Genomic DNA, 12736 nt, shown 5'->3' with positions numbered 1-12736 from the left:
AAATAAACTTTTCTTCAAAGCAAATGGGAAAAAAATGTTCTTAATAAAATACATCTGTATGATGACATACATTTTTCACATAAGGATTGATTCTCAAGATTATCTATACAACCTGGAAATTGTTGCTAAGAACTAAACCCCCAGAATTTCAAATCATAGTGTTGTTTCCTGTTACATGAGGCACAGGGGAGACCCTTTATATATCTGAAAGCTTCGTTTACTTCACAAAGTTTTACCGAAGAAATTTGCCTTCTGAGAGCACGTTGCAAATATCTACATTCAGTTTGTCTTCTCAGCCATAGCCCTGAGCCCTGACAGTTTGAATCACCATGCTGGGCAGCATAAATCTTGTACTGCCATTGTAGCGTATGGGTGGATGCTGAATTACCTGTGAAAATGTGACTTCTCCAGCAATGATCCCACAGTGCTCAACTGCTTACAGCAGGGACCACGCCAATTGAATGTGTCGCCCTACTCCCCTTGGTGTCCTTGGGAGCCCTCTCAGTCCTCAACATTTCAGAAAGGTCACATTTTCCCCCTCAGCCCTGCTATGTGAGAGCAAGAAAACAGACCCTGGGTGGCTACCTCTGAAACTCCAGCTAAACCTCATGTTGCCGTCTGGTCCTGGGAATAAGTCCTGGATCTCCCCAGCCTCTGGCTGAAGAAACAGTGCAAACCAGGTATGGAATTTCCACAGACTTTAAGGTGTTTATTCGAGCAGTAAAAAGGAGATGCAGGGTGAGGATCTGACGAGGAAGGCAAGTGCTTTGAAACCAAACAGCCATTTGCCAGACTGTGCTCTGCTCTTAACCCCTGAAACAGCTGGCAGTGCCCGTGGGCCTGCTCACATGGATACCTGTAAGGAAAGCACTGAGGAGCTGTGACACTTTTGTTTTAGCTGGGTTAGCTGTGCTTGAAGTACCCTTGAGAGCCACCCTCTCAACCCTGCTGAAACACTAATCGCAATAAGGAGGAAACAGAGCAGCGAAATTACTGTAACAAGTTTCTGCTCAAGCATCCTGCAGCACAGGCAACGAGACCGGGCGGCAGCAGGATTTTATGCTGAACTAAAGGCATAAAATCTAAGTGGACACCAAGGCGCTGCCCATCTGCTTGGGTGAATGTGGATGAGCCAAAGTACAGTGGAGTGGCCAAGACCCCTGTGGCTGTTAGATGTGGGGACGGTCCTTTTTCTTAGCACCAGGATACACACACATGGTGCACAGGGAAGCAGTCAACTCTATCGAGTGCCCCCTCCACTCAACCCCAGCCTGAGAAGAGTACAAAAGCCTGTGTTTTGCATCTTGTTTAATGGCATTAATTTTGTTCTGCACAATGCAATTCTATTTTGTGAAAAACCTAGTTTAAAAATAGATTTCTCTCACACTCTAGACCCAAGCTCATTAACACTTTATCACTTTCGTAATTCATTAGTTTCAATTTCCCAGGAACTGCCACCAGCAGTGATTTTTTTCATCGCGGCCAGAAAGATTAAACTCTGTAGGAAACCATAAAATTGAAATCCTGTAAGAAAGCATGAGTTGGATGCACAACAGAAGACTCTGGCAGAAGTCCAAACCAGGGAAGTTTCTGCGCTTCCTTGATGAGGGGGAAAAACAGAAACAACTGACAGTTTCATGAAAGAATCACTAGGAAAGACAAGAAAGACAAAACAGACCTGGGTTGCAAGACATTCTAAATTGCGCAACCAAAAAGGAAACTACAGCTTAGACATCAGATGGAAGAAGCAGAGGCATCAGATTGCAGAAGAAATAAAGAGGCCTTGAGAAGAGAAAACAGATAAACAGTGACAGTGTTTTACAAGAACACAGCACTTGAAGGCCTAACAGTACTGTCCAGAAGGTCATCAAAAAGTAATACAGGGAACAATGTTAGGGACAGATACTAGGAACTTTCAAACAGACAGAGCTGTTGCAGAAAGACACCGCAAACACCATAAGGACTTCTAGCAATGTAATCTAAATTTCCCTCTATCCAGCTAAAGCTCTTTCTCTTAATACCACCACCAGCCTAGTGCATGAATAAGGGCCAGAAGGAGATTTGCACGTGCTCAGGGAACTGAAGCAATAACCTGAAGGAATTATATCATGCTCTCACACATCTCTGTAAAGCACGGCAGGTGCGACAAGCGCAATGTATCGTGACAAACACAATAGCCTCAGCACCGGGGCTACAGTAGTCACTGCAGTCCTCTGCTACAATACCAAAGGCTCATTCCCCAGGGGCAGGAAACTGCTAACCTGGCCTGTGCAACAGCTAGGAACGTCAACATCTGGAATTAGGATCGGTAACCTCTGCCTTGGAGCAGAACAGCAGCAAAGCTGGCCGGTGCTGCTTACTGCAAGGGTCAGTGCAAACAAGGTCATGGCAACTGTGGTATCACACCAGAGACTTATAGCAAAGGAGGGAAACACCAATGAGAGGTCTGGTTAGAGGACTGTGGAGTTATAATCTTAAAATAGAAATAGAAAAGTGGAATCACTCCCATGATGACATATCTCACTGCATGCCAGAATCTGGAAAGACAAGAGCATCTCAAGCACATCCAAGCAGGACTTCTGAGGATGGTTGTGTTCTCAGTAGTCCTCTGTCAACACAACTGCTGCAGAATAAGGAATTCAATCTTTGACTTCAGATGTCTCTGAAGGATTACACGGATATCAAAAACAGTGAATAGGACTAACAGTGCCATTAGGGAAGAAGAAGCTGAAGTAATTGGGTCCCGTGAGCCTACGTAAGCAGTAAGAAGATGGAAATTGGGGTGGTTTGTCCATGTGACCAGAACAACAGGACTAGCAAACACAATTCTGCGGGGAAAAATCAAAGAGGAAAGGAAGGCAGAATGCCCAGGGACAGCGTGACTCAAAAACATCAGCATCTGGATGGAGAAATGATGGGGAGATCTGAAGAGTAAAGGGAACATGAAGACAGATTCCAGTCAGTGCCTAAAAATGACACTCTTCAGAGCATGTTGGTGCAGTAAAGGGAAAGATGGCACAATGATAAATATTTATAGCAGTTCATAACCTGGCCATGTCCCTGTTCACTTACTGAGTTGCACAAGGGTCACAAAACAGAGTATGGTCAACAAGTGAACCAGTAATTCGTGTTACTAATGCTTCTGTCACCCATAAAAAACTTTTCAATTCTGATATGTTCATCTCAGACTGCTCAAAATTGCCCATTGATCTACACATTTCTGCTTTTATTTCCTGAAGGTGACTTTTTTCTGTGGGCTTCTAAATATCAGGTAAACCTCAATATGCTGTGGCAGTATGTTTGGCTCACAGAACCCAGCCTATTTTTGCTGTTGCTTTTCATCATATTCTTGACATCCTGCCACTGTTCTGGTGAGACATAGAGATTTCTTTGCTCTTCAGGTGCCCTGGGTGTAGTTTTATGAGCCCAAGAAAGGTGAGTTTTGTCTCCACAGGATTACAGCAGTCTGGCAGAAAAGTGTCTGCTTGTAGCTTTTGCAAAAGTCAGGAGTTCCTATAAATGGCAACATCATCATCCTTGCCTGAGCAGCAGTGCTTATGTCAGTGAAATGTCCCCAGCTACCCACAACATGTCCACAGCCAGAGAAAAGCACCTCCTCCTGACTGTCTTCTCAGAACAGGGTGCCTTGAGGGCAGTAACAGTGCTGGGGGGAGAGATACGTTGTCCCCAACAGTCAGCGGAGCCCTTTTAGCTGTACAAACTTGCTATTTTCTGCATCTTTCCAAAAATCAGAGACATGCAGCAGGACCCACTTAATGTCTCCACAAGCGAATGACAACCATTCCTGCCATAGACATTCCTGTACCAAACCCATCATCTGCCACTGAACAGCAAAGTGGTCAGAAAGCATTACTTATCAGTGATGCCTGCTGGTGGTCAGCAGGTGTCTAGGTAAAAACAGGTTAAGGAAAAAGTGTTATAGTTTCTCCTGAGGAAGACCTGTCCCACAGGAGATTGCAAGGCTTTCCCCATGGGTGCTGTGCTGGGAGCGGGTCCAAGTGGCCGCGATAGCCCTGCGCAGGCTGCTTGACACTGTCACTGTTCGGAATAAATTTGGGGCAGAGTATTGGTCCTGATGGTGCTAGTACTTTGAGTAATGATCCATCTAAAGCAGGGTTTTTCTATTCTTACTTGTTTGCAGGCCACCCAAAAATGTCCCAGCAGAGCTGTGGGTCTCTGTATGATGAATTCCAGCCTGCTGACAAATACGCTTGATTTTATTATCTTCTGTGACCTCTCAGAGCAGATCAGGGACAGTCCAGTTTCTGTATACCACCTGCTGAAAACTCCTGTCCTTAAGCTCCAGCAGCTTTTGTACCTAGACTGCTTTAGCTATATAAGTCCTGGTGATTTGTGGTGTTTTATGCTATTTAACTATATACGGGAGGAGAAGTAGCTGTATGGTGACAATGTACTTCTATGTGGATACTCCTGACGCTGAGGAGCTCGGACTAATATTCTTTTGTCTAAAATTCAAGCTCCCAAATGGCAGAGCTTCCTGGCACAGAAACAATCATTAGTCCCAGTCCAAGCAATCTGCTCATGTATGTAAACATGTACAGGTGCAGCCTGCTCTCTTATGTACACCTGCAACTTGGGATGCCAAAGTGAACATGTGGTTCTTAACGGAAAAAAAGTCCTTAAAACGGTTGTCCACTTAAAGGCCTTTATTTAATTGCTGGAGATTCAAGTGAGTTCAGACTCTTGGGTGTTGGTTCATTCTCTGGAACAGCACTGGGTTTTGTCTTTATTTTTGTTTCCTGTGTCAGAGCTGCGAAGCAGATGGATTTCAAACTATAGAAATTGTTCATGGTAGATGCTTAATGAAAATCCCTGACTGAAACATGATTCTTATTATGGAAAAATAAAAAACTTGCCGAACACTTATTTTTTCCAGTTGTGAGAGAAAAGTAAGGGAAAAGGATTGTTTTGCTTGAAGTATGTTTTAAATTCCACATTGCAGTCTGGTATCAGTGCACACACTGAGGCTGATCTGTTCATGCTGGTCCAAAACAAATTGATGTTAGGAATGACTTCTGAGAATTACACAGCCTTTGCCTTTTAAAAAATTTTAAAAAATTTTTAAAAAATTTTAAAAAATGCCTACATTGGTGTATTCAGCCCAAAATAGCAACCTGCCAGGCCTGGGCTAGGACAAAGGGAGAAGTAAAAGGAAGAAATGCCTTGTTTGGGGAATGAACTGTGAAGCTGAACGGGAGACAAGCTTGAACATTTCCTTCCAGTGGGATTCTCTGCTGACTGGAGAAAAAGATCCAGTGCACGGAGCCGAGGGAGAGGAGATCCAGGTGGATGTCTCGCTCCCGCAGGTGCTGGAGGCCGTGCTTTGTAGGGCAACTAACAACCAGGCAGGCAGGGGCAAGGAGCTGGAGACGTTTCAGAGGGCTGTGAATCATGGCAGACTGAGGAAGCTGAATCACGACAGCTGAGCTTCGTGTCCACAGCTCTGAGCTGTGGCTTAGAAAACGGAGCAAAGAAAGACGCGGAGCAGCTGTGGGCACCGCTACATGGGTGTGAGCTGGTGCTGCTCCCCAAGGATTCGCGGCGTGCTCCTGCGGCAGGAGCAGCGCAGCTCTAAGGCTCCAGTTGTCCACCACCAGTAAGCAGGCATTTTTGAGAATTCACCGCAGATTTCCTTAAACTTGTCAATCTTTGTTTGTGATGGTGTGTTTCGTACATACAGGTGCAGACAATTTGTGAGACTATAAAGCTGAAGCAAAGATGGACACTTCTCTCCTGCAGATCCATCTCTTTCTCTCTGCCTTGGGTTATCGGTCAATGTGAAATTTTCTCCACTGGCCGGTGAATTTTTTCTAGCTTAGCAGCCAAAAGCTCTATAATAACATGTGAGATTTGGGCTACACAGTGCCATAGCATGCTGTTATAAAAGAGGTCATCCTGAAGAACTCTGCAATGTGGTGTAGATTGTGTTTTGACACCTAAAGGAAAGTGCTGTCACTGTATAACACAATGGGAGGGAGAAGACAGGGGAGATATAGATACAAATAGGCTGTGCTCACACTGCCTGCATGACCCAGGTCAGAGCCCACACACATAGTAATGAAACAGTAATTTCTAGTATTTTTGCTTCAAAGCACTTTGTCCATCCAGACCAAACCAGATTCCAACATGGAGAGTCACAAGGTCAGCCGTATATGCATTGCGGATATGCACATCCTTAGAGATAGATGGGCCTGTAATGAACCTTTTGGCTGTGACCTGGGTTTTTTTTCTTCCCATTGTTTCTATTACTTCCCAACACTGTGATATCTTGAGCTAACCATTCAGAAAGCCAGGCTGAGACATTTCTTCTCTAGTGTTTCCCTCAAGAATCTCATTGCATTTGGCCATCTGAAGCCAGTTCTTTATGCTTCTTCATATTAGCCCATGCAAATACTGGACAATCACAGAATACAAGATGTGTGAGCCAAACCCACCAGCTTTATTACCATACAGCTCAATGACAACAGTTGCTGACTGTCTTTTTTGTTTTTCATCAGTCATGTACCTGGAAGGATCTGTCCTTGTATTTGAGGATATCTTCAAACTGGTTGCCTTCTACTGTGTCAGTAGGTGAGTTGGATTCATTGCTTCCATGGAAGGATCGCTTCGCTCTTCCCTCTGGACTGCCTTTTCCCAGTATCCAGCCACAGCACAGCCCCAGCTGTTTCCTCCAGTTTCCTCTAACCTGCCAGACCAGGAGGTATTTCCGATGCTGGTATCTACGATGGGGCCAGGTCACCCAGTTTCCAGCCAGGCACACCATAACCACAGCTGTCCCTGAAGCGGGAGGCTTTGTCTGAGGAGGGTCCATAGGACTGCACCCACAAAGGACTGAGGCACAGGACTGGGGCTAGCAGGGCAGGGAGGAAAAAGGGTCCTGGATTAGCCATGTCTTATTAAAAGCAGCTTTAAGCATACACACACACCTGGCAGTGACTTAGCAAACCTGCTAGCGGACTGTTGCCTGCAGGAGACTCGGAGCACTTAGTCACCTATGGGGAATCTGTCAAGGAGAGTAGTCCTGAAACAATTTCTGTTCTTGAGCCAAAATTTAAAAATAAAATAAAGTGATAAAGAAGAGACCTTGTTTGTTTGCTCAGTGCAGAAATACCAAATGTAGTGGGCACAGAGATGGGAAAGACCTGTAAGGTCATTTTCATTAGAGCAAGGCTTGATCAACAGCTGATGAGTGCCTCTGTGTAATTAAACACGTGTGTCTGCAGTCTCCTGTAATCTGTGTGTTTGCGCCCAGTACGCTGCAGCAATACCTCCACGACCTACTTGCCCCACTCCAGCTGCAGCAGGCCTGGTTTTGAGTTGGATGTAAACTTTTGACCTCCCCTATATAAACTTAGATGACTCTTAAAGTAGTTATTTCCATTTAAAAGGGGAAAGCAGATTCAGGATATGTTTACAAGGCAGTTGTGTTAGAGACTTGGTTAGGTCACATAGTAGGAACAGGCTATCTATGGTATGATACAGCGTGCTGCAGCTTACCCAGCCAGTAATATTCGCACTATTTTGAGGGCTGCTTCTGCAGCCAGCTGAGTTCAATGCAGATGGGCCAGGACTCCTAGCCTCACGCAAGGGACCACGCTCTGTCTCACCCCCATCAAGGAAAAGACATTTAGCCATCTAGATGTGTATAGACCCTACAGAATGGGCATAAATTAACCCCTGGACCCATATAAAGATTTCTGTCTTACCAAAGCAAAGAAGAGCCCAAATGCAAACAAGAATTGGGCATTTCTAGTCAAATCGCTGGTGGGAGGGAAAATATGCTCACTTCTGCTTTCCTGCAGAAAGGATCATGGCTTGAGTCTCAGAAAGAAAGAAAAGCTTTTCTGTTAGTTCCTGTTATAGGTGTTACTTCTGAGTGTCAAATACACGTTGAGATGGTTCGTGCGATTTCTTAGGTCGCTGTCAAAAGACAAGGTAAATAGGCAATAATTTTCTGAGAGAAGCAGGTAATAAAAAGGCTGCTTAGGCACTGACCTACCATTTGCTGGCAGCTTGTCGGATCTCTCCGTGATGGTGAGTGGAGAGGCCTGTTCTCAGGGCTGTACTAAATAGTCATCTATAAATAGCTGGAAACAGCTTATCAGGGCTGACAGGCTCTTCTCAAAAGAAGGTTTGGCCTGTGTAGATTACCTTAGATCACAAAAATAACACCTGTAGGTAACAGGTGACTTGGTGGCTTGCCTGCAAACTGCTGCCCCATGAATAAAACCAGATTTTTTTCTATTACGGTAGTGGCTTAATGTTTCCTGATATTTAGATGTATTTTTGTAAAAAAAAAAAAAAAAAAAAAAAAAAGAAGGGAACTACTTATGCATATAACATTAGCAAACAAAGAAAGCAGAAGGTCCATGGACCCTCTTCCTCTTTTAAACCTGATATCAGCAATGAAAAAAAAATCCTGGGATCACATCAGTTTACGTCAAACAATGTGACAACAGGGTGCTCAGTGGTGCACAGAGAACCCAAGGAGTACACAGTACATGAGTAAGATATGTATCTGTTAATAGGGGCAAAAATAGCCCCCCCTGCATTCATCTGTCAACAGATCTGTCCTCCCCAGGCCTGCAGTCATGCACATTTTTGGGGTGTGCATTTGTGTAGTGGAGACCACCTACTCACAAGGCCAGCTTTTTCTAAAATAATTTCCTGCAGCTTGCAGAACATTTTGTTACCTTTTTTAATGTGTAAAATGACGCTGCACCATTCCTTGCTACCTTTTAGGAACTATTGTTACTGGCTTTTCTAGTCCTTGTTAGAATGGGAACTGAGGTAGGAACAGGTTTAGTGAATTGTTATTGGGCAAGAGGCAAACCTGAAGAGTTCACCACCAGCCCAACAGCTCCCTTAAATTACTTGAGACTTAGGATGTGTTTCAGTGAAACCCAACTAACTTCCTCTGAGAAACTGTAATTATTTTTTTTTTTTTAATAAAAATACAGCATCTTTGCAGAAACCAAGCAGTCAGAAGTGTGGGAGCGAAGAGTAGAGGGCTATATGTGTTTTCTCAGTGTCATGCAACACTTCATCGTTGTCTGTCACTTCACCCAGGGGCTACCCTTCCTCAGGAGGGGCCTTCCTTCCCTAACCCCACTGTGTCCTGCCTTGTCCCCGTGCCTTACACTTACACTGATTTTTAAAAGAGGAAGCAGGGTGGGGAGAGAGGGGTAAATGGAAGGAAAAAGGACTGCAAATCCCCTCCACACCAAAAAGAATGGCTTTTCTAATTACAATAATTGCCATTTGCAACACCTCACTTTTCATGGGAAGGTATTTCAACCCTTGTGGCCTCCCCTGAGGTGAGAGGCATTCCTGCTGTTTTCATAGGAGGAAGCCAAGACGCAGTGATTAAGCCAGCAGCACTGCATGAAGCATCGCCACAGGAGCTGGTGATCTCTTGTGAAATCAGAGCAACCCAAGCTGGCACAATGTCCATGATGCCTTACTGGCTGTGAGATCTTCCTTTGACAACATTCAGGACTTTGCAGAACGGGGCTGAAATTGTGAGCCAATTCAATCACTAAAACCAACAGTAAAATCTGGAGTTCTTAAAAATTGTGGGGTTTATTCTTTTGTTGGTTTTTCACTGTGTTTCTTTTTACAGGGATTTGCTGCCCTTCACCCTGAAGCTGCCACAAGCAATATTAGAAGCCAGTAGCTTTCAAGACCTTGAAATCATCTCTAGTCTAGGGATAGGTAAGTCCCTCAAAGCAGCCAGAATTTCACTCAGACTTGTGAGAACCATGGTGCCTCGCACAGACATAATGCAACTGGAGGATAGATGAACTATTGTCTTCAGAATAGCTGAGGAGGCCTGAAAGCAAGAGAGAAGATGTTTATGATCTTTATGTTTATAGAAGCACACTGGAAAAAAGGCCGCTTGCCCCTTTGGACATAAACCTCCACTTGGACTTTCTGTGCAAGGTGTGGGACCTACAGTCTCACTGTATAAGCTGGGGCTTTCAACAACTGAAGTGCAGCACAGCCTCTCAGGATACCTTACACACATGGGAAGTAGCTGGCATCTGAGGTATATGAAAAGACGAAAACACCTTTGCAATTTCCCCTTCTGATGTGTGGGGGCAATGCTGCTGGAAGTGTGATATTTTTTAATTTTGATCTTTCTGCTTCCTCTTGCAGGATTTCTAGTTGGTAGAGAAATGTGTAGTGTCCCAGCATGTTCTCTTGCCTCACACTAATCAGATACAAAAAGGAATGTTATTTTTAGTAGCAGCACCAAATGAACAAATTTTAGATCAGATGTATCAAGTTACAGAGTTGGGAAATGCAGCTCTGTTAACTAAAGGAGGCCTCCTTCCCATTCCTTCCCATTTGACACACTCCACTTGAGACAGCTATTACAGTTAGCCACTCTCATGCTACTTTGCTTTTCATTTTTCCCTCAGCTGTTGAAAACAGCCAAACAATGGTGAAAGCTGAAGAGTTAGCTCACTTAAGAGATACTCACTAGAGCACCCTGAGGCTTTAGGGATCTATTTTTGGATCTTCTGCATTATACCTCTGAGAAGGCATGGGCAAACCCCACTGGTTTCAGTTCAGGCAGCTTTGTTGAATTTAACCATTAGATTTGCCTCTAACACTTTCAGCATCCTCTATTTTGAATATGTTCTAATTTGTCAAAGCATCCTTAAGTATGGGTGTCCAGCCAGCACTTCCTGCTTAAAGAAAGGTACTTTGCAATTTGAAATAGCAAGTTGCAAATGTAATGTTAGTTTTATTATAACAAGTGTAAAAATTTGTATTAAAAGTTAAAAAGTGTATCATGATTCTCCAACCTTTGGTCTAATTTGAGCCAGCAGAGGAGATACTGACTCAGGCAATGGTCTCCAGCAACTTCTGAAAGGAAGGGTTAATGGAAGCACAAGCACCAAAGCAATGTTGGTTGTAGTCTTCTTCCTTCTCTCCTGTACACTGGTGGTCATAAAAGTGGTGATGCTTGGAGGTTTACTTGTCACAGTACATTGCATGCCAGGAAAGTTTCTGACAAAAGAAGAAAACCTGCTGTTGTGTAAAGATTTCCTGGGAAATTATGCTAGCTTCTTGGGGTGGCATGCTGTCTCAGTAAAGTCAAACAGGCTGAAGTAATGAGTGATGCTGTTTACTGCTTCCTGCAACAAAATTTCATGGGTACAAATGGGTACACAAACAATAAGTGCTGCCCGAAGTGGCACTCCCAAAGGAAAGCTAGCATTGTTTGAAATTCTTGTATGTTGCTTTTTATTTATTTCAAAGTGATATGTTTTTTGGGGGGTAGAAGTAAGATGCTTACCTGCAAGCTGGATTGTTCCACAAAGGATCTGGCTGTTATGTGTATACCCAAAGAGGATGTACTGCAGGCCCTCTAGTCCTGACCTCACTGGTACAGAAGGTATTTTAGCAGGAGAGTTAGCGTGACTGCACAGCACAAAGAGCACATACCATCACAGACGTGCCCAAAGAACTGCTTAATTATCCCTCCCAGAATATAAGCTAAGGGAAGAGCCAGGACAGCAATTGGAGATGATCCTGGGATGCCTTTCCTGCTGTATGAGACAGTTTGGCTGGGCTAAGAAACAGTCTCTCTGAAGCAGCTGTGTAACCCTTGGTAGGACCACCTCATCTGGTCCTTCATGGTCTGAATGGAGCATTGCATTTTCATCACAGTGTCTTATCCTGACCACTACTGAGAAAAATAACCAAATTCCCTTTTGTACGTTGGTTTACTCACCATTTCCTCAGCCCATGAGACTCCACAGCATTATGTTTGGACCTAAACAAGCAACTTCCCCTGTCCTGCGTTTGCTGATACCCGGGAGGGTTGGAGCGTTTAAAGGAAATCGTACTCCTGCCAGTCTCAGATGTGAGGGCGTTGGCAGTGCAATGCTATTATGTGCGGTTGCATCTGCACATCTACTCCTGAATTCTGTTGTCAAGAGTGCTGCTGTTCCTGGCAACACTTTTATTTCAAACTTCTTTGTTCTCCTCCCTCTCATGGTAGGAAATCAGAGAATAAAGCTGTTCTAACCTCAGCCTCCCTAAGAAAACATGCTGGCATGCTTATAAAGCTGAATTAGCCATGGACCCTAGCCTAGGCTATGAGAGGCTAAATCAGCAATTTTACCTTGATGGGAATGGACAGTCTTTTAGTTCACCTATGCATGGCTTACTCTGTGCCTATGTTACAGAAATGCTTGGCTAGAGGAAGCGGAGAGACAGCGAGGAGGCAGCCTGCCCGTCCTGCCCTGCCTGCAGCACTTGCACCTGCCGGAGGGAAGGGAACAGTCCCTGTCCCTGTGGCCCAGGGGACCACATCGCTGGCACAGGGAGGCAAGGGCAGCAGGCTCAGGGCACCGAGGGGGAAAGGCAGACCCCTGCAGAGGGCAGGTCATGGCAGCGGCAGAAAGAAGATGGCTTTTCCAGCAACAGCATGAAGCCAGCTGCAAGCAGGAAGCCATCAAAAGTCACGGCTGCACTGGGGAGCAAAATGGGAAGAAGTGGCCTGTCTTTGGGGATGCAGTGGGCAAGGGAGAGATTTTATCTGAATGTGGTTCACCCCTGATTCTGCGTTGGCTTTAGTTGAAGAGTTTCTTAGCTCTGTTTTGAGTTCTGCTATGACCTTCCTATCTGGAAGTCCCTTTGAGCTTTTCTGGGGTGCTGGTTTTGAGGAAGAGGCACA

At 44.7% G+C, this 12736-nt stretch overlaps 1 protein-coding gene across 7 annotated transcripts in view; it reads left to right on the top strand.

The window, feature by feature from the left end:
- RIN3 (Ras and Rab interactor 3) overlaps nucleotides 1–12736 on the top strand; it is a 69971-nt gene that overhangs the window by 36021 nt on the left and 21214 nt on the right. For 5 of the 7 annotated variants that reach the window (XR_005931380.1, XR_005931381.1, XM_030005361.2 and 2 more), the window contains 2 exons: nucleotides 6540–6612; nucleotides 9665–9756. Coding sequence is in view for 5 of the 7 variants with exons in the window: in XM_030005361.2 (XP_029861221.1) it covers nucleotides 6540–6612; nucleotides 9665–9756 (165 nt within the window). In the remaining 2 variants the exon portion in view is untranslated. Of the gene's footprint in view, nucleotides 1–523; nucleotides 681–3248; nucleotides 3272–6539; nucleotides 6613–9664; nucleotides 9757–12736 lie in introns of those variants that run through there. The other 2 variants (XM_041119996.1, XM_041119998.1) reach the window with 2 other exon arrangements.

Source organism: Aquila chrysaetos, chromosome 2, assembly GCF_900496995.4.
Source record: "Aquila chrysaetos chrysaetos chromosome 2, bAquChr1.4, whole genome shotgun sequence".
NCBI classification, from domain to species: domain Eukaryota; kingdom Metazoa; phylum Chordata; class Aves; order Accipitriformes; family Accipitridae; genus Aquila; species Aquila chrysaetos.
The sequence above is the reverse complement of the archived record's forward strand: the minus strand, read 5'-3'. Positions and strand labels throughout refer to the sequence as shown.